This window comes from Phoenix dactylifera, chromosome 2 (genome assembly GCF_051530095.1).
Source record: "Phoenix dactylifera cultivar Ajwa chromosome 2, Ajwa_hap1_PhDact_Kaust_v1.1, whole genome shotgun sequence".
Lineage (NCBI taxonomy): Eukaryota > Viridiplantae > Streptophyta > Magnoliopsida > Arecales > Arecaceae > Phoenix > Phoenix dactylifera.
In genome coordinates, this window is record NC_143191.1 from 21,777,295 (window position 1) to 21,797,698 (window position 20,404).

The window sequence follows — 20,404 nt, forward strand, 5'->3', positions numbered from 1 at the left end:
AACCAACGGTTAGGATTTTGTTGGTGAGCCTGGAAAACTAACGGTGTGGGTTTTTGGATTGCGAGCCCGGCAAAACAATTCAGCTGTAATCTGCGGGATTATAGTAAATTTTCAAGAAGATTTTTGGGAAGTGGACGTAGGTGCCTTGGAGTGCACCAAACTACTATATTTGTTGGTGTTTGGATTATATTCTTTTGTGCACCTTACTTTACTTACCTTCTTGCATTATGTAGTTGCTCTGGTTTAATTTCTTGCTTGTTTACTTGAGATTGCCTCGAGTTTATATTAATTCGCTTCCACTGCATTTACACCTTTCACATAGGTTAAATTGTGCACATATCTACAAGAAAGTTTAGGATCATAAATTTTAGAAAAACTAATTCACCCCCACCCCCTCCTCCTTTCCTTGGGTTGTCACCTTGGGCAACAGAGGCAAACAGGGACAATTGGGGCAGAACAGGATACCGGTTTTTCCTTTTTGATTCTTGTTGCCGATTGCCAAGTCCATCCTGACTGTATTGCCCCATCCTGGTAGCACACCTTCCCAAAAACAAATCAAGATGAGGTCTAGGACCGAGGTTTAAACCCTTGATTTTCAGTTTTCCTTCCCTTTGATTACCTACTCCTTAGGCTGTAAAAGAAGAATACAATCAGCATTTAAGAGTCTACTGAATGTCACCACCTGTTTCTACGAACTCTGTAGACACCTGCCTTACATTTTATTCATCAATATAGTGCATGAGTACAAATAAGAAGCTATGTAGTATGAGTTTTCACTTTTCTCTCTTTTTGTTCCTTGTTAAAGTTCAAATTTAGGAATGATAAGTATATCACCAATGGCAAAATTGATGGCAATAAAAAGCTAAGCAAACTGTGAGAAACACGGTAATTTGGCATTATGGATGGCAGATGTTCAACTTACCTCTATTACTTACAAGCTCTGCCCATAATCCACCGGCTCCAGCATGGTTGATCTCCTATAGATGGAATTACAAGTGAATATCTAGTAATTACACTTTGACCTAAACTTCAGCAAGGATAAAAAGTCAAAATGATCAAAATAAAAATTCTTTTGAGGTGGTAGCTATTTGAAACTATTCTCGACTTGGACAAAATCAAAAGACTGGAAAAGTAAACATCATTAGGTTATTGTTGATAAAAAAGAAACAATATAACTCAACCGCAGACCAGAAAATGTAACAGCCCACTGATCGATATAAATACAAGTGCAACATAGAAGCATTTCTCATAAACTCAAGTTTTGCTTGTCATGAGGAGGTAGCAAGAAAAGAATTCCTTAAAATTAGTCATAGACATTGGTATGAATTTTTTTTTTTTAGGCAAATGTCACATTGATTACAAGCAGATATGAAAGGAGCTAACAAAACATTATTATAAAAAGAAGATAAGTAAAGAAGGAACAATTAACCATTAAAAAATAAATCTGCATTCGCATAAAGTGGTCTGCTTGGTTGCAATTGAATAACGACGAAAGAGTTGAAGCAAAGCAATCAATCGAGAGCTTCACATGTCAGCAGCATGGTAAATCTATTTAGTATCCTTTAGGACAGCTTCAATCGAAAAGGCCAATCTCTAAGGGTGGCTGGATGTCAATTATACCATTTCCAGAATTTATTAGAATTTATGATTTCATGATGCTTCTTAAATATACAAAGATGAAAGCATATGATTCACCTCAAAAAAGATACCAAACATGTTCTCAGGCATTTGACGTCCCAATTCTGGTGAAGCATCTACAAGAAGAAGCGCTGTCTTGTTTGCCTCGAACCCATAAGCAAAACTTTGGCATGAAGCACATAGCAGGAACAGGACATGAAACAGAGCACTGAAATAAACTTCTCGGAGACTCACTTCCCTTGCAGAGAATCCAATCCCCACAAAGTATTAATGCACTTTGTAAACAGGCGAAATTCAGACATGATGAACAATCAATAAAAGGAATGCAATCCACAGAAACCTAGTCACCCCAGATCAGCAGGAATAAATCTAGTTCTGTGTAAAAATTGATATTGATGCCATATCAGGTAAAACTGCATGGAATGTGTTATTTATGGTGAATGTGTTTCCAGTAGGGAGTCATTCTCATTAAAAAACTACATTTATCAATATTTTTGATCCAACTTAAAATTCCAAGTTGGTTGAATAAAAGAGAAAAGCAATAATAACAATTGGTAGCCAGAAACAGTATCCTTAACTGTCTTTTCTTTGAAACTAGTATAAAATATGATCTGACACTAATACACTATCCTACATCTAGTCTGGATGGCAAAGCCAAGATCAGTAAAAAATAGTGCCCAAAAAAAACTCTGAAAGATCGGCAAAAGAAAAGACCAACTGAGAAGAAAAGAATCTCTATTTTTTTGGCATTAGAATATCATACAATCAATCTATCATTCTGCAAAGCTCAAGAAACTGATGCAACAAAACTAAAAAGAAGGTCAGTCAAATGAACCTATGAATTGCAGAAAAAACTTTGAGACACAGAAATTTCTTTTCCATTATCATACAGAAGAGAAACCAAACAGAATAGTCCCCTGGAAACTATCAATAGAAAAGGCGCAAACAAAAAGGCAATAAGATTACCAGGTTTCCAGTCAATTTTATGCCTAAAAGACGATTCAATTCGCCGAAACAAAACGAAAGTTCAAGCTCTAATCAAGTTGGATACAAACCCCGCGAGAGCTGATCGGGATCACCAGTACTAAAGCATGAGTTATAGGGTTTGTAGAGAGTACCAACAGACGTTCTTCGTGCTGCTGTCAGGGAGTCGCTGTCATAACGATCGCCGAGATCTCGCCCGTCCGATCAGCATCCGACGGCTTCCGATCAAGCGCCGGCACGCGGATTCTTCACTCCTCGTTCCCTTGTTTGCAGGCCAAACTCCACTGTGCTTTTATTGCGGTACACTGTACTTCGCTCGCGGAAGGAAAATTTAAAAAGCGGTTCCGTGTGAGTTCCTGACAGGATAGATATCATATATAGCCTTGAACGTTATCTTGCCGATCAGGACTGTCGAATTGATGAGAGATCATCTAGTGGACGGTTGAGATTGCGAGAGTCCGAGCTCCGCCCAGTGGTCATTTTGGATAAAAAAAAAATGAAAGAATGATTGGAAGGACAGGTGTAAGATTTTATTCTGGTGGCACGTCTCAATCTCCAATAGAGGTACACGTCAAGCGGGATAAGTTTCGTAACTCTGGATGACTTTCGGGTGGGTGGATTAAATGTAATATCTGTTGTACGAAAGATCATATTCCTTCGATTCTCTGTTCGCACGGACATTTGTTATAAAGCTGAATTAATTGCAGCCTGAGCTATTTTGCCACGTTTTCGTTTTGCAATGGCAGGTTGGCCATACCTTGAAGTTTGGAGTGTACAGCTGATTTCCTCCACTATGAAAATTTTTCGGTGGATCCTCTACTAGGACAAAGGAGGCACGCTCCACCGTCTGATTAGCTGCCGTACCTTTGAGAGCGCGAAGGAGAGAGAGAAGGCATCGCCATCTTCCCCGTGATCTACTCGCCGTCGAGAGTCGCTTCACCATCTTCAAGAGTCAATATAGATTTTCAGAAATAGCATAAAATTTCTTCTACAGATTGTTGCTAATCCATTTAATCAAGCAGCAATATACTCGGATGGGAACGACGCTGATGGTATTGGGAAAAAAAAACCATGCTTAGAGTTTTGCTCTAATGGCGAATGTGATCTAAAATAGCAAAGATAAAGAGTATTTGGTAGGGATCCTCCGATGCCTAAGCCAAATAGACTCTTAGAAAATAGTGGAGATATTGTGAGAGGAACAGAGTAACGATACAAGGACATATTAGAGCTTGAGAGCACTTACCTGAAAAATCTTCGGCATTAATTTGTAAAGGTGAGGATCAGTGCCCATCACTGAGGGATTAGGACATACAGATCAACCGTCTTTGGCAACCCATCCCACATCCCCAAGGTCGCATGCGGCTGTTTCGCTCACACATCACGCTCTATGCATCTCGCCCGTGTGATTAAAGAAATCACTTGCAATCATGGCTGAGGTGTCACCAGCGATGGAGAGATTTTGAAATTCAAAGAACTCTTCGTGTGCCTCTAGACTAGCCATGTGGCGAGCTTTAGCTAGTTGATTGGGGGCTTGATGTTGAGCTCTGGTTAATCGGTCTGCCACGTCGACTGTAGTCGGTTTCTAGGCATATCATTTGCCCCCTACTTTTGAGGTCGAGCTATTTTGTTGGCTTAGGCAATGAAAGTAGGTTTGCCAGTGAGTTTGACCAGCTAAGATGATTTCTGAAACCGAATCTAACTATGAAATCGTGCCGCCATAGCTATTCCTTCGATTTTGCTACAAAGAGAAATCTTCTAGATATTGCATTTATGAAGGACATGCTGGCGTCTACGCCTTTTGAAGCATTATTGTTTGTGGTGGGAATATCGGCGCAATGATTAGACATTGGAGGCCGATGGCGATCCGAGTGACCATCAGGGAGCGAACATTCGAGCGACATATGGTGAGGATCGATTAGGATAGGTGAACCGCCATGCCTATCTAGGTTGTTTGGGGCTTTAAAAAAGGCAGGAGACTGGTGCATCTCCCCCATTTCAATCTTTTGTGCTCGGGAGCTTAGAGAGAGAGACTATGATCGAGCCTCTGTAACCATTTTCTTCTTGCATTTCCGTCAGAGTTTCACCGCCTCACGGGTGCTCTTCTACCGTTGGGAGTCTTCGGTAAGTTCTGAAAGAGTAGATGCCCTATAAGCCAATCAATAGATGGGTTTCTCTTTGTAATCCTCCAAATCATATACTTTGACACTCGTATATATCAATAAAGGCATTGTGTTTCATCATTTGCTGCTTATCTGTTTTATTATTGGATGATGAACCCCATAAATGAGGACATTGGTTTTAGGGTTATGATGAGATCATACCAGTGAGACCTAAAATTCTAAAATTCTAATTTAGAATATTTTCAGTCAAATTGGTATATTGAGTCGGGGATCAATATTACTGGAAAGACCGGCGTATCTTATGTATGCTCGATGTAGAGGATGATTGATCTCACAATCACTTGTGTGAGACACTAATACAAAGATGTGGATGCTCATTAGAGGAATGAGTTCACTGAAATGACCAGTCATGAGAACATCTTATGGATTCTTACTTAATTGTCAAAAGATGGTTCTCATAGTGGGAGTTGTGCAAGTGATCCTTAGACCTGAGATCACCATGGTACCTTGTGCACTTGAACCTATATTTTGGTTTACCCTCATTCACGACATTGCGTTGTGTACGGGGTATTCTGGATATGGTGGATTTTGTACGAAGGTTATGAGTAGGTCAACAAGGAATCAGTCACTTCTAGTAAGAGAAGGTAATATCCTACTTATTCTAATCTTATGATGATTCAAGAAGCCTTTGATCAAAGCAAAATAAAAATTAGAAAGAATTTCTAATGTTTCATTGTTTGAATTATCATATAAAAGATTGAGAGAGACATGAATAAGTGATTGAGTTTGATATTGATCCATACTCATGCACTTATTCAGGATGTAGTATGACTGAGGGATTGAATTGCATGGTAACTTGCCACTGAAGGGTATATTTGGATTTGTCCAATACATTCCTCATCTTTCATGTAGACATGATACGTTGCTAGACATCAATCTTGTCTTGTGGGTTGATCAGATCAAAGAGTTTGATTAGATCAAAGCATCAGAAAGGTTCTGATTGCTAAGTCAGGTTTAGCACTAAATTGAACCTAAATTGGATTAGAGGTATTCTAATCAGGTTAGGTCAACTTGCACCTGCACCTACTGCTGGCTAAGATAAGGAACCCAATGGGTCACACACAAGAAAATTGATCAAGGGTCTAATTGGATTAGATCATATTTGTAAGATGAACATGCTAGCACGTGTTGCAAACCCTAGCCTCCTGATTCAAATTAAATTCGAATCTGATTCTTAGATTAGGTTGATCTAATATGATTAGATCATGACCTAATATGGGTTATGTTAGAACCCGCCCATGCCGCAGAAAATTTAAAAAAATTTAGATGGCAGCGGAAGAGGCATGCGCGGGATCAACCGTTCATCGCATGAATGTTGTTCAAAAATCGTTCGTAGTTAGATAAGGATTAAAAACTTTTAAAAACTTTAGGAAGATCAGATCTTCACCTTTGTACGGGTAGGTGATCACCGCAACCTGATGATCGTGGTTTTGGAAGAGGGCTCGCTTGAAGCCGCACAAGCGTCCGGCCTCTACGGGTATCCACACGAAGTAGAGGACCGATCAAGGTTTCCTTGTCTCCCCGGGGTGCTAGCTCTCTTGCAGAGACTTCTTTTAATGGATGATATCCTCCCTTTGAATCAACCCTTGATTGTGCTTGGGAGGAGGAAGAAGAAGGATGAAGATCAGAGAAGGATCAAAGCCCCTGCAGCCTTCTTTCTTTTCCCTGCGTTGGAAGGAGGAAAGGAGGAGGAGGAGGCCGCCAAGGCCTTCTTCTTTTTTTCTCCTTGCTTGCGGATGAACCAAGAGGAAGAAGAGGGGGTGTACGGCACAAGGAAGAGGAGAATTTCCAATACCTAGGTGTCGCCAAGCCCCTCTCCTTATAAAGCATCTAGGGCTCCTACAAGTTAGGAGCCCTTGATCTATTTCCTAAGAGGGGCGCCGACCCCTCTCTTCATGCCGCACCAAGGATGAAAAAGGGGAGGGGCTTGCACCCCTCCCTCATGGTAAACCCTAATCCTCATTAAGTAAGGATTGGGAGGCCCTAATGTGGTTAAGCCCTAATCTAATTAGGCTTAGTCCAAGTGTGAACCAATTGGGTTTAATCTAGGTAAGTCCTAATCCAATTAGAACTTAATGAACTATGACTCAATTGAACCCTTCAATCCTAATCTAATTAGGAGTCATCTTGATTCATTAGATTAATAATTAATTGGAACTTAAGAAGTTCTAATCTCATTAGGATTTATTTAATTTTAGTCCTAATCCAATTAGGACTCTAATTTGAATCCGAAGTCCTAATCCAATTAGGATTTCTAGGAATCCTATTCTAAGTAGAAATCCAAAATAAATTCGAAATCCTAATCTAATTAGGATTGTGGAAATCCTACTTCAAGTAGGAATCCCAGTCCTACTCCAAGTAGGACTCACAGTCCTAATCCAATTAGGACTCTAGGAATTTCACTCCAAGTAGGATTCGTGTTTTAAGTCCAATTAATCAATTTCCATTTCTTCTTCAACTTATTATCAATCGAATTGATTACTTGTGATTCATAATCACTTTTCAACCATCGGATCGGTCAATACTTCTATGTGTGTGATCCCATAGGTTTTATTCTGATTAGTAGTGAGATATATTGCGATCTTTATCTCAATATCATTGAAAACTCCTTTCAATAGGTTGGAACGATTCCAACTCAACTCATTAGGGTTTATCGATTATCGAGATATTCCCTGTGAGTCTCACCATCCACCAGTGACACCTAGCAGCATGTAGTGGCTACCCAGCAGAATAGAATGATGAACCTCTAGGTGTAGTTAATATGTGATACAGTCCTACTATCGTGGATCCCTACAGGACGGAGGTCATGGACAACTCGTCAAACCCCATCGTCTGTCGTATGTGAAGATTTATTCGACTTAAGTTCGAGAGTGGAAAATTTTTTCTCCACTATGCATACTGCCCCAGCCGAAATCTTACGAACTCAGTCTTATAAATCACATAGGATCTCTCCTTATCTATCAAGGTCGATAGATTCCTTATAGGTGCATACCCTACTCCTACAGTGAACCTACTGTAGCCAATCTATACTGCATGGACCCATATGGCTAGAGACCATGTATGTGTGCAGTCAAACTACAATAACCTCACTGTGAGTAGCTGAAGCATCGCAGGTCAAAGGACCAGTCATACTACTGCAATATCAAACAAGTCACTGACGAGTGGATAGACATCCAAGTGACTTCTTATATTGGTCACGCTCAGTACCCTTGTTCTCTAACAAGCACCTACACTATTACTTCAGTGTCCCTACACCGTGGACTTGAGTCTCGTCCATCCACAGAAAAAGTAATGTGTGCACTGATCTCGTCGGATCGATCACCGTCCTCGTGATGATCCATCGATCAGAAGCGTTTAGAAATTAATCACTAATGATACATGGCTCAAATTTTCAACTCTTAAGAATATGCATCATCATCTTATTAATTCCTTAGACGATTCATAGACACAATAACAATATAAATGAAAAAGATGCCTTTCATTTATTCAATAATAATAAAGTCAAGTACAAATTATGTCCCAGAATTAATAATGTGTCAGCCAAAATTGGCTTCTAGGGCATACATCTAACAGGTTAGCCAAGAGTTAGAACCCATTTGGCTTTAATTAGACATGATTTGATTAGGTTTAATGTTTCCTTTAAGTTGGTTAAACCCAATTGGATTGGGTTTGATAGGGCCTTCACTTCTGGACCATTGGATCGCTCCCTAGATGAAGGATTTGGTCCACTAAATGGCGCCTTCATCTGGACCATTGGATGGCTTCCTGGATGAAGGATCTGGTCCACTAGTTGGTGCTTTATTCTGGACCACTGGATAGCTTTCTGGATGAAAGATCTGGACCGTTGCTCAGCGCCTGAATCTGGACCACTGGATGGCTCTCTGAATGAAAGATCTGGACCGTTGCTCAGCGCCTGAATCTGGATCATCGGTGATGGCATCTTGCTTCTGGACCATTGGATGGCATCCTGGATGATGATGCCTTGATCTGGACCATTAGATGGCGCCTAGATCTGGACCATTGGCTTTGGTTCACTGCATTTGGGCCCTTGGATCATCAGGATTTAAGAGGAAGACGTGAGAAAGAAGTTGATACACCCTTCTTCTTAGCACCCCATCATGATGGGATGCCTCTCTTGGCACATGCCTCATCATGATGAGGTGTGTGGATGGGATGCATCCCTTTATGATGCATCCCTCCATCTCTTATAAATAAGGAGGCGCCTTGGGGTTCTAAAGATCAACATTGGAGGGTGAACATTTGGACACCTTAGGACATCTTCAGACATATTGGATATAGCATGATAGGTATTCTTCTATACTAAGATTATATTTTCTACATTATTTGGTTATACTATTAAGGTGATCTTAGCTTATTAGGGTTTCATATAATGGATTTTATAAGAAAATTTTATAATCCCGTATCTTCCGCTGCGCCCTAGGGCACTGGGAAACCTAACAGTGGTATCAGAGCAAAGATCCAAGAGTTGTGACCGATCTCCGGAAACTCTCACGCGTGATCGTATGACGAAGCGTGGCTCTCCGTCCGGAGGCGTATAGAGATGCATGCTCTGATAGGTATACATGGGTGTCACCCTATTTTTAATAGGACCGAACCCATGTAGGAGTGGAGACTCCCCCTAATAGTGGTATCAGAGCCACCCTTAATCAGTTTAACCAAATGATAATACATGCTATTATCTTGATGCTATGAGATAGCTTGGTTGTTTGTATGCATGATTAGTTTATGCTATGAGATAGTGTTATATTCATGTTGTAGCACAGTATAATTCCTAGTGCTAAATTATAGAATGTGCAATGAGACCAATATAGCAGTATGAAACTTTGGGCTGACCAATTCTGGAACAATCGACTCAGTTGGTGTCTAGGAAGGAAGCCATAGGTGGTTACTTAATTAGGACCTCACTCTCTAAGTGAGGGGTGCCTTCCACCTGCTATCCTAGCCAATTATTTGATTGTCTTTTATGGTTGAGCTTAATGTTAGTAAGATACTACTATTTGAAAGCCCTCACTCAATTCATAATTAAGTCGTAGTGTTAATTGTTTTAAGCTGAGCCATTCTGAATCAATTAACTAGTTGGTGTCTAGGAAAGAGGCTACAGGTGGTTATTTAATTAGGACCTTACTAAGTAAGGAGAGCCTCCCATCTGCTTACCTGGCCAACTATTTGATTGACCTCCATGGAAAAACTAATTGCTGATATAACACTATAAAGGTCCTTCCTTCATGCTTAGATATTATTATGTCAATATCTACGCTAGCTTGTTGTGATTCCCACAAGGCTAGTATTAGGGATTGATATTGTAATATTTTGGTGCATATGATGCATATGGCATATTTTAATATGTTGCCTTGTTGTGATTCCCACAAGGGCAGCATTATTCAAATATGACTGTATAAAAATGAAGGGTTTGACTTCACTAGACACAATAGTTTGTTGTGATTTCCACAAGACTATATGTGTGCTAGAGGACAGGATAAAGTTGGAAATTGCATGGGATGTAATTGGAAAGAGTTTCCTACCTTTGAACTTATAAGGGCTTGTTGTGATTCCCATAAGATCTTTTATAAGGAATTTGGATCTCAACCCCACTAAGAAAATTAGTATTTTCTCGTTCATCATACTTGAGGATTATGATATTCGATAAAAATAGTGGGAGTAACAATTAGATAAAAGTCCTTATCTGATTGAATACATGTCATCATGATTGGTCTGCTTATATTAGTGTTCTTTGTAATTATAGATTAATTCTGCATAAATGGCATCTTCACTCTCACTTAGAAGTATCTTAGATACAAACAAATTGACTGGTCCCAACTATGTGGACTGGTTGAGAAATTTAAAGACTGTTCTCACACAAGAAAAACTTTCCTACATTCTTGAAACCCCTAACCTAGGGTCAGCAGGGGAAGATGCAACTGAGGAGGAATTGACCACATATCGTATGTGAAAAAATAACAGTTTGACTGTCAAATGTATCATGCTTGCTTCTATGAATAATGACTTGCAGAGGCAGCATGATAGCATGGATACTCACTCCATACTCCTTAACTTGAAGAAGTTATATGGTGAGCAGAGCAGAACTGCTAGATATGAGATATCTAAGTAGTTGTTCCGTGCTAGAATGATCGAGGGATCGTCTGTGCAAGACCACTGTTTAAGGGTTATAGACTTGATCACTCGATTGAGTCAACTTGGCTTTGCTATGGACACTGAGCTCCGTCAGAATTTGATCCTGCAATCACTATCCGACTCATTCTCGTAGTTTGTCGTGAATTATCACATGAATAAACTGAATTCCTCCCTGCCTGAGCTTCTAAATATGCTGAAAACAGCAGAGTCTCACATCAAGAAGGACAAGGGTCCGATCCTTCTCATTGGTGAGAGCTTAAAGAAGAAGTCGGACAACAAGGGTTCAAAAAAAAAACTAAACCCTAAGAGTTGCATCAAAAAGAAGAAGGAAAAGAAAATCTCTGGACCCAGTACCTGTTTCCACTGTGGCAAGACGGGGCATTGAAAAAGGAACTGCAAGAACTTTCTTGCAAGTGTGAAGCCTGATGCAAGTGTTGCATCAAAAGGTATGTTTTTATTACATGCCAATATGACATTAAGTTCTTATAATTCTAATTCATGGGTATTGGATACCGGTTGTGGTTCTCACATATGCAAATCTTTGCATGGACTGCAGAAAATTAGAAGTTTGAAGAAGGTGACTTCGAGCTATATGGCGCTGGAGGAGAATCCATCCAGGCTGAAGCTGTTGGCACCTACATACTGGAGCTACCCTCCGAAAAGTTCTTGAAGCTAGAAGACTGTTATTTTATGCCAAAAATTATTAGAAATATAATTTCAATTCCTTTATTGCTTAAGAAAGGATTCAAAATAAATGGAAAGAGCAATGGTTGCTCTATTTCTTTATATAATGAGTATTATTGTCATGATACTATGGAAAATGGTCTTTTAGTATTATGTCTTAATAATGTTATGTTTCATATTGGCAAAGATAATAAAAGAAAAAGAGAGAATATTAATAATACCCTCCTCTGGCATTACTGATCAGGTCATATTAGTGAGACAACGTTACACAAGTTGTATAAAGATAAATTCTTTGATCCTTATGATTTTGAATCATTAGGAACTTGTGAATCTTGTCTTATGGGTAAAATGACCAAGCCTCCATTCTCGGGACATGGAGAAAGGGCAAGTGAGTTGTTAGAACTCGTACACACTGATGTGTACTCTTACTTCATCATATTTACTGATGACTTATCAAGGTTTGGTTTTGTGTATCTAATGAAACATAAATCCGAAGCTTTTGATAAATTTAAAGAGTATCAAAGTATGGTCGAAAAACAAACTGGGAAGTGTATTAAAATCCTTCAATCTGATCGAGGAGGAGAATATCTTTCTAGTAAATTTTTAGACTATCTTAAATTAAAGGGTATACTCTCTAAATGGACACCTCCATATACGCCACAATTAAATGGTGTAGCTGAAAGAAGGAATTGTACCTTATTAGATATGGTACGGTCCATGATGTGCTTCACAAATCTTTCAATTTTCTTCTGGGGATATGCCCTAGAAACTGTTGCATTAGTATTAAATAGAGTACCATCTAAGTCTGTATCTAGCACTCCATATGAGATATGGAAAAGAAAGAAACCTAATCTTAAGTATCTTAAAATATGGGGTTGTCATACTTATGTCAAAAGAAATTTTGGACATAAGCTAAGTGCTAGATCGGACAAATGTATATTTGTAGGTTATCCTAAAGACAATTTAGGATATATCTTCTATGATCCTACCAAACAAAATGTATTTGTTGCTAGGCATGCCACTTTCTTGGAAAAAGAGTTTTTCTTAGAAAAGGGCAAGGATAGAAGAATTAAACTTGATGAAGTTCAACACCTACAAGGTGAGACACATAATAATCCTCAACCAGATGTACCCATGGAAGAGGTACAGCCACTACACACTACTCCTCTCCGAAGGTCAGAAAGAGTGCGAAATGCACCTGAGAGGTATGGATTTATCATTGAGAATAATGAAGCCCACATCGTTGATAACGATGACCCTCTGACCTATTCGGAAGCTGTCAAGAGTAGGAACTCTGACAGATGGCTGGATGCCATGAAATCCGAGATAGATTCTATGTATACAAACCAAGTGTGGACTTTGGTTGATGCACCTGAGGGAGTGATTCCAATAGGGTGCAAATGGGTAAACAAGAAGAAGATAGGAGCTGATGGCCAACTAGAAACCTATAAGGCCAGGCTAGTGGCAAAAGGTTTCAGGCAAAAACAAGGTATTAATTATGATGAAACTTTTTCGCCAGTAGCTATGCTCAAATTTATTCGGATTATGCTTGCTATAGCTGTATACTATGATTATGAGATCTAGCATATGGATGTCAAAACCGCCTTCCTTAATGGTCACCTTGAGGAAGAGGTTTATATGACACAGCCAGAGGGATTTGTCTCAAGAGGGAGAGCAAATCAAGTATGTAGGCTTAAGAAATCCATTTATAGATTAAAGCAGGCATCTAGAAGTTGGAACATCCATTTTGACATGATAGTCAAAAAGTTTGGCTTCATTAAAAATATAAATGAACCTTGTGTGTACAAGAAGACTAGTGGGAGTGCTATTGTCTTCTTGATATTATATGTGGACGATATATTAGTCATTGGAAATGATGTTCCAATGATGAAATCGGTCAAGACTTAGCTATCAAAAAAATTTTCCATGAAAGACTTGGATGAAGCATCCTATATACTTGGTATAAGGATCTATAGAGATAGATCTAAAAGGATGCTAGGTTTGTCCCAGTCTAGGTACATAGATAATGTGCTGAAGAGGTTCAGCATGGATGGAAGTAAGAAAGGTTTCTTACCCATAGGACATGGCATACAACTCTCTAGGAAGATGTCTCCTAAGACATCTGAAGAGAGGAATAGAATGAGTTCTATTCCTATGCTTCAGCAGTAGGGTTGATCATGTATACTATGTTATGTACCAGGCCTAATGTATCTTATGCGTTGGATATGGTAAGTAGATTTCAGGCAGATCCCGGGGAGGATCATTGGAAAATTGTGAAAAGCATTCTCAAATACTTGAGAAGGACTAGAGATGTTTTTCTGATTTATGGAGGATCAGAATTGAAACTAAAAGGCTATTCAGATTCTAGCTTTCAATCTGATCCAGATGATAACAAGTCAATCTCTGAATATATCTTCACTTTGAATGGTGGAGCTGTGAGTTGGAAGAGTTCTAAACAGCAAACTATAGCTGACTCAACTACTGAGGCAGAATACATAGCTGTTAGTGAAGCTGCTAAGGAAGCAGTCTGGATGAAGAAGTTCATCACAGAGCTGGGTGTAGTTCCTGAGATTGCCAGACCAGTCCCAGTTTATTGCGATAATACTGGAGCTGTTGCACAGGCTAAGGAACCAAGGTCTCATCATAGATCCAAGCATATTTTGAGACGCTTTCACCTTGTTCGAGAGATAATTGAAAGACAAGACGTCAAGATTGAACGAGTAGACATAAAGAACAATATAACAGACCCATTTACTAAAGCTCTACCACAGCAGCAATTCAATCGTCACCTCGATTGTATGAGGTTAAAATATAAGGGCGATTGGCTTTAGTCCAAGTGGAAGATTGAAAGAGTAGATGCCCTATAAGCCAATCATTTGATGGGTTTCTCTTTGTAATCCTCCAAATCATGTACTTTGACAATCGATATATATCAATAAAGGCATTGTGTTTCATCATTTGCTGCTTCTCTGTTTTATTATTGGATGATGAACTCCATAAATTAGGACATTGGTTTTAGGGTTATGATGAGATCATACCAGTGAGACCTAAAATTCTAAAATCCTAATTTAGAATATTTCCAGTCAAATTGGTATATTGAGTCGGCGATCAATATTACTGGAAAGACTGGCACATCTTATGTATGCTCGATGTAGAGGGTGATTGATCTCACAATCATTTGTGTGAGACACTAATACAAAGATATGGATGCTCATTAGAGGAATGAGTTCACTGAAATGACCAGCCATGAGAACATCTTATGGATTCTTACTTAATTGTCAAAAGATGGTTCTCATAGTGGGAGTTGTGCAAGTGATCCTTAGACCTGAGATCACCATGGTACCTTGTGCACTTGAACCTATATTTTGGTTTACCCTCATTCACGACATTGCGTTGTGTACGGGGTATTCTGGATATGGTGGTTTTTATACGAAGGTTGTGAGTAGGTCAACAAGGAATCAGTCACTTCTAATAAGAGAAGGTAACATCCTACTTATTCTAATCTTATAATGATTCAAGAAGCCTTTGATCAAAACAAAATGAAAATTAGAAAGAGTTTCTAATGTTTCATTGTTTGAATTATCATATAAAAAGATTGAGAGAGACATGAATAAGTGATTGAGTTTGATATTGATCCATACTCATGCACTTATTCAGGATGTAGTATGACTGAGGAATTGAATTGCATGGTAACTTGCCACTAAAGGGTATGTTTGGATTTGTCCAATACATTCCTCATCTTTTGGGTAGACATGATACATTGCTAGACGTCAATCTTGTCTTGTGGGTTGATCAGATCAAAAAGTTTGATTAGATCAAAGCATCAGAAAGGTTCTGATTGCTAAGTCAGGTTTAGCACTAAATTGAACCTAAATTAGATTAGAGGTATTCTAATCAGGTTAGGTCACTTGCACCTGCACCTACTGCTGGCTAAGATAAGGAACCCAATGGGTCACACACAAGGAAATTGATCAAGGGTCTAATTGGATTAGATTATGTTTGCAAGAAAATATGCTAGCACCTGTTGCAAACCCTAGCTCCTGATTCAAATTAAATTCGAATCTGATTTTTAGATTAAGTTGATCTAATATGATTAGATCATGACCTAATATGGGTTAGCTAAGAGTTAGAACCCATTTGGCTTTAATTAGACATGATTTCATTAGGTTTAATATTTCCTTTAAGTTGGTTAAACCCAATTGGATTGGGTTTGATAGGGCCTTCACTTCTGGACCATTGGATCACTCCCTGGATGAAGGATCTGGTCCACTGGTTGGCGCCTTCATCTAGACCATTGGATGGCTTCCTAGATAAAGGATCTGGTCCACTGGTTGGCGCTTTATTCTGAACCACTAGATGGCTCTCTGGATCAAAGATCTGGACCGTTGCTCAGCGCCTGAATCTGGACCACTGGATGGCTATCTGAATGAAAGATCTGGACCGTTGCTCAGCGCCTGAATCTGGACCATCGGTGATGGCATCTTGCTTCTGAACCATTGGATAGCACCCTGGATGATGATGCCTTGATCTAGACCATTAGATGGCGCCTAGATCTGGACCATTGGCTTTGGTTCACTGCATTTGGGCCCTTGGATCATTAGGATTTAAGAGGGAGACGTGAGAAAGAAGTTGATACACCCTTCTCCTTAGCACCCCGTCATGATGAGATGCCTCTCTTGGCACATGCCTCATCATGATGAGGTGTGTGGATGGGATGCATCCCTTTATGATGTATCCCTCCATCTCTTATAAATAAGGAGGCGCCCTGGGGTTCTAAAGATCAACATTGGAGGGTGAACATTTGGGCACCTTAGGACATCTTCAGACATATTGGATATAGCGTGATAGGTATTCTTCTATACCAAGATTATATTTTCTACATTATTTGGTTATACTATTAAGGTGATCTTGTTTTATTAGGGTTTTATATAATGGGTTTTATAAGAAAATTTTATAATTCCGTATCTTCTGCTGCGCCCTAGGGCACTGGGAAACCTAACAGTGGTATCAGAGCAAGGGTCTAAGAGTTGTGACCGATCTCCGGAAACTCTCACACGTGATCGTATGACGAAGCGTGGCTCTCTGTCCGGAGGCGTATAGAGATACGTGCTCTGATAGGTATACATGGGTGTCACCCTATTTTTAATAGGACCGAACCTATGTAGGAGTAGAGACTCTCCCTAACAAGTTCTTCTTAGGCCTTCAATCTAGATTTTCTTGGACCTTCTTCCTTTTTTATCTTTTCGTTCTCCCGCGATGGATCCATCTCTAGAGGAATGGTCCACGGACAAAGGGAGATCAAGTCAGGGCTCTCCTGACCAAGCTTCTATAGCTTTGGGCGGAACCCAGTTCGAGGTTGTCTTAGCTTTAGATACTGAAATGTGAAAGAAAAAATTGTTAGATGTATGCCCTAGAAGCCAATTTGGCTGACACATTGTTAATTCTAGGGACATAATTTTGTACCTGACTATTTATTATTGTTAGATGTATGCCCTAGAAGCTAATCTGGCTGACACATTGTTAATTCTAGGGACATAATTTTGTACTTGACTATTTATTATTGAACCCAGTCCGAGGTTGTCTTAGCTTTAGATACTGAAATGTGAAAAAAAAATTATTAGATGTATGTCCTAGAAGCCAATCTGGCTGACACATTATTAATTCTAGGGACATAATTTTGTACTTGACTATTCTAGGGACATAATTTTGTACTTGACATTGTTAGTCCGAGGTTGTTAGATGTATGCCCTAGAAGCCAATCTGGCTGACACATTGTTAATTCTAGGGACATAATTTTGTACTTGACTATTTATTATTGAATAAATAAAAGGCATCTTTTTCATTCATATTATTTATGTGTCTATGAATCGTCCAAGAATTAATAAGATGATGATGCATATTCTTAAGAGTTAAGAATTTGAGCCATGCATCATTGGTGATTAATTTCTGAATGCTCCTGATCAATGGATCATCACGAGGATGGTGATCGATCCGATCAGTGCACACATTGCTTTCCTTATGGATGGACGAGACTCGAGTCCACAGTTTGGCGACACTGAAGTAATAGTACAGGTGCTTGTTAAGAACAAGGGTACTGAGCGTGACCAAAACAAGAAGTCACTTGGATGTCTATCCACTCGTCAGTGACTTCTTGATGTTGCAGTAGTGTGACTGGTCCTTTGACCTGCGGTGCTTCGGCTACTCACAGTGAGGTTATTGTAGTTTAACTGCACATACACATGGCCTCTAGACATATGGGACCATGCAGTGTAGATTGGCTACAGTAGGTTCACTGTAGGAGTAGGGTATGCACCTATATGGAATCTATCAACCTTGGTAGATAAGGAGAGATCCTATGTGATTTATAAGACTGAGTTCGTAAGACCTCGGCCGGGGCAGTATGCACAGTGGAGAAAGAGTTTTCCACTCTCGAACTTAAGTCGAATAAATCTTGACATATGACAGAAGATGGGGTTTGACGAGTTGTCCATGACCTCCGTCCTGTAGGGATCCACGATAGTAGTACTGTATCACACGAAAACTGCACCTAGAGGTTCATCATTCCATTCTGCTGGGTAGCCACTACATGCTACTAGGTGTCACTGGTGGATGGTGAGACTCATAGGGAATATCCCGATGATCGATAAGGATGCTATCAGAACTTTTAGAGAAAAATCTGAGGAGGAATTTTTCCAACTTTGGAAAAGATTCCATGATCTTTTGGTCAAGTGCCCGCACCAGGGGCTTGACAAGGCTGATCTTGTACATTTCTTTTACAAAGGACTACCTCCGGCACATAGAAACATGATCAAGTCCATGCACAAAGGTAGGTTCATGAACCAAACCCCGGATCAAGCCTATGAATTTCTTGTTGACTTAGCCGAGAACGCCCAAAATTGGAGTAGCTATGGAGAGGAAGTAAATAGAGATGAGTTCGGGTCTAGAAAACCAGGTACTTATGAAATGAAAGTAGACCCAGAACTCAAAAATGTCATGTCCAATCTGGTGACTAGAATGAACAACTTAAGTAAAAAGTTTGATGCTTTCACTGTTTCCACTAGCTCGAGTTCATATAAAGAGTTAAATCCCATCATGAAAGTGGATCACGAGTCACATAGTTTATGTATCTTGTGTAACAGTTCTGAGCATCTAGTGGAGTGTTGTCCTAGTTTACCCAACATTAAGGCTGAGCAGCAAATGCTCTAAACTCATATAGTGCCTTCAAGAAGCCCACTCCCAATTCATTCAGCCCAGTTTATCACCCTGATAATAGGTTTCACCCAAACTTCTCATACAAGCAAAATGAACCTATTCAGCATCAAAGTGGTCCACCAGGTTTCAGAGGAACTTTTCCAGAATAGGTCCATCACAAATGAACCAATCTTTGGTTCCATCTGTACCTCCTTACAATATCCCTGCCCCACAACAATCTTCAACTCTAGAAACCATGATGGCTAATATGATGAAGCAGCAACAAGACTTCATCCAACAACAACAACAGACCAACATGGCTCAAACCCAGACTAACCAATTCCATGCGCAAGCAATTGCAAAACTTGAGGTTAGTGTAAGCCAAATAGCAAACTCTCTAGGGGATAGAAAAAAGGTGAACTACCTAGTCAGCCAGTGCCTAACCCTAGTAGGCAACAGAATCAAGGGCCGAGAGGCCAGTTTCAGATTGATTCTAATGGAAACCCTACCCATGAAGTCCAGGCAATTACCACTTTACGGTCTGGCAAGCAAGTGGACAACAAGGTCCAACTTCTTGTACAAGAAAAAGAAGAAAAGCATGAACCGAACCCCACTCAGAAAAAGGCATAAGAACAGGGAACACAATGAATAGAGGAGAAACCAATAGAGACGTACACACCCAAGGCTCCTTTTTCTAGTAGACTACAAGACTCAAAGAAAAAATCTCAGTACGATGAAATCATGGAAGTCTTTAAAAATGCCCAAATAAATTTACCCTTCCTAGATGCCATCAGACAGATCCCCTCCTTTACAAAATTCTTAAAAGGCCTAACCTTGGTGAAAAGGAAAACCAGTATTCCTAGGCAAGCTGTGATGGCGGCACAAGCCTCATCTCTTATTCAACAACAAATTGCCCCAAAATACAAGGACCCTGGTTGCCCCACTGTTGAAATTAAAATAGGAGAAACCATCATTCGGAGAGCCCTATTAGACTTAGGAGCAAGTGTAAACCTATTACCCTATTCTGTCTACACCGAACTAGGTTTGGAGGAATTAAAGCCCACAAACATTACTTTGTCATTAGCAGATAGGACTGTGAAATATCCTAAGAGAATTGTAGAGGATGTAATTGTAAAGGTAAATGAGTTTTACTACCCTGTGGATTTTGTAGTCCTCGAAATTGAACCAGTAAAAAATCCAGGTAGTCACATCCCGGTAATCCTTGGTAGACCATTTTTGGCCACTTCAAATGTTGTGATCAGTTGCCGAAATGGGATAATGACCTAGCATTTGGAAACTTGACCGTCCAACTCAATATCTTTCACAGTAGTAATCAACCATCTGAGATGGACGATTTAGAAGAAATTCACATGATTGAAAATATAATCAGCAAGTCCTTCGAGGAATCAAGTTATTCTGATCTACTAGAAAGATGTTTGGCCCAATTCAGTCAAGATTGTGAGGAAGGAGAGTCGAATCAGGAGGTTAATGCATTGCTAGATTCCATTCCTGTAATGGATACTAGCAGATGGGCTACTAAATTTGAATCATTACCTATACCTGAATCCTAGCTA

At 39.7% G+C, this 20,404-nt stretch overlaps 1 protein-coding gene across 8 annotated transcripts in view; it reads right to left on the reverse strand.

Annotated features, from left to right (window-relative positions):
* Positions 1 to 2,972, reverse strand: part of LOC113461395 (alpha-L-arabinofuranosidase 1-like) — a 39,070-nt gene extending 36,098 nt beyond the window's left edge. For 4 of the 8 annotated variants that reach the window (XM_089928783.1, XM_089928777.1, XM_089928782.1 and 1 more), the window contains exons 1-3: positions 2,605 to 2,747; positions 1,696 to 1,876; positions 923 to 977 (exon numbers count right to left, since the gene is read on the reverse strand). In XM_089928783.1, the coding sequence (XP_089784909.1) occupies positions 923 to 977; positions 1,696 to 1,728 (88 nt within the window). In that variant the 5' untranslated portion in view covers positions 1,729 to 1,876; positions 2,605 to 2,747. Of the gene's footprint in view, positions 1 to 922; positions 978 to 1,695; positions 1,877 to 2,604 lie in introns of all 8 variants that reach the window. The other 4 variants (XM_089928781.1, XM_089928778.1, XM_089928779.1 and 1 more) reach the window with 4 other exon arrangements.
* Between the last annotated feature and the right edge of the window lie 17,432 nt (positions 2,973 to 20,404).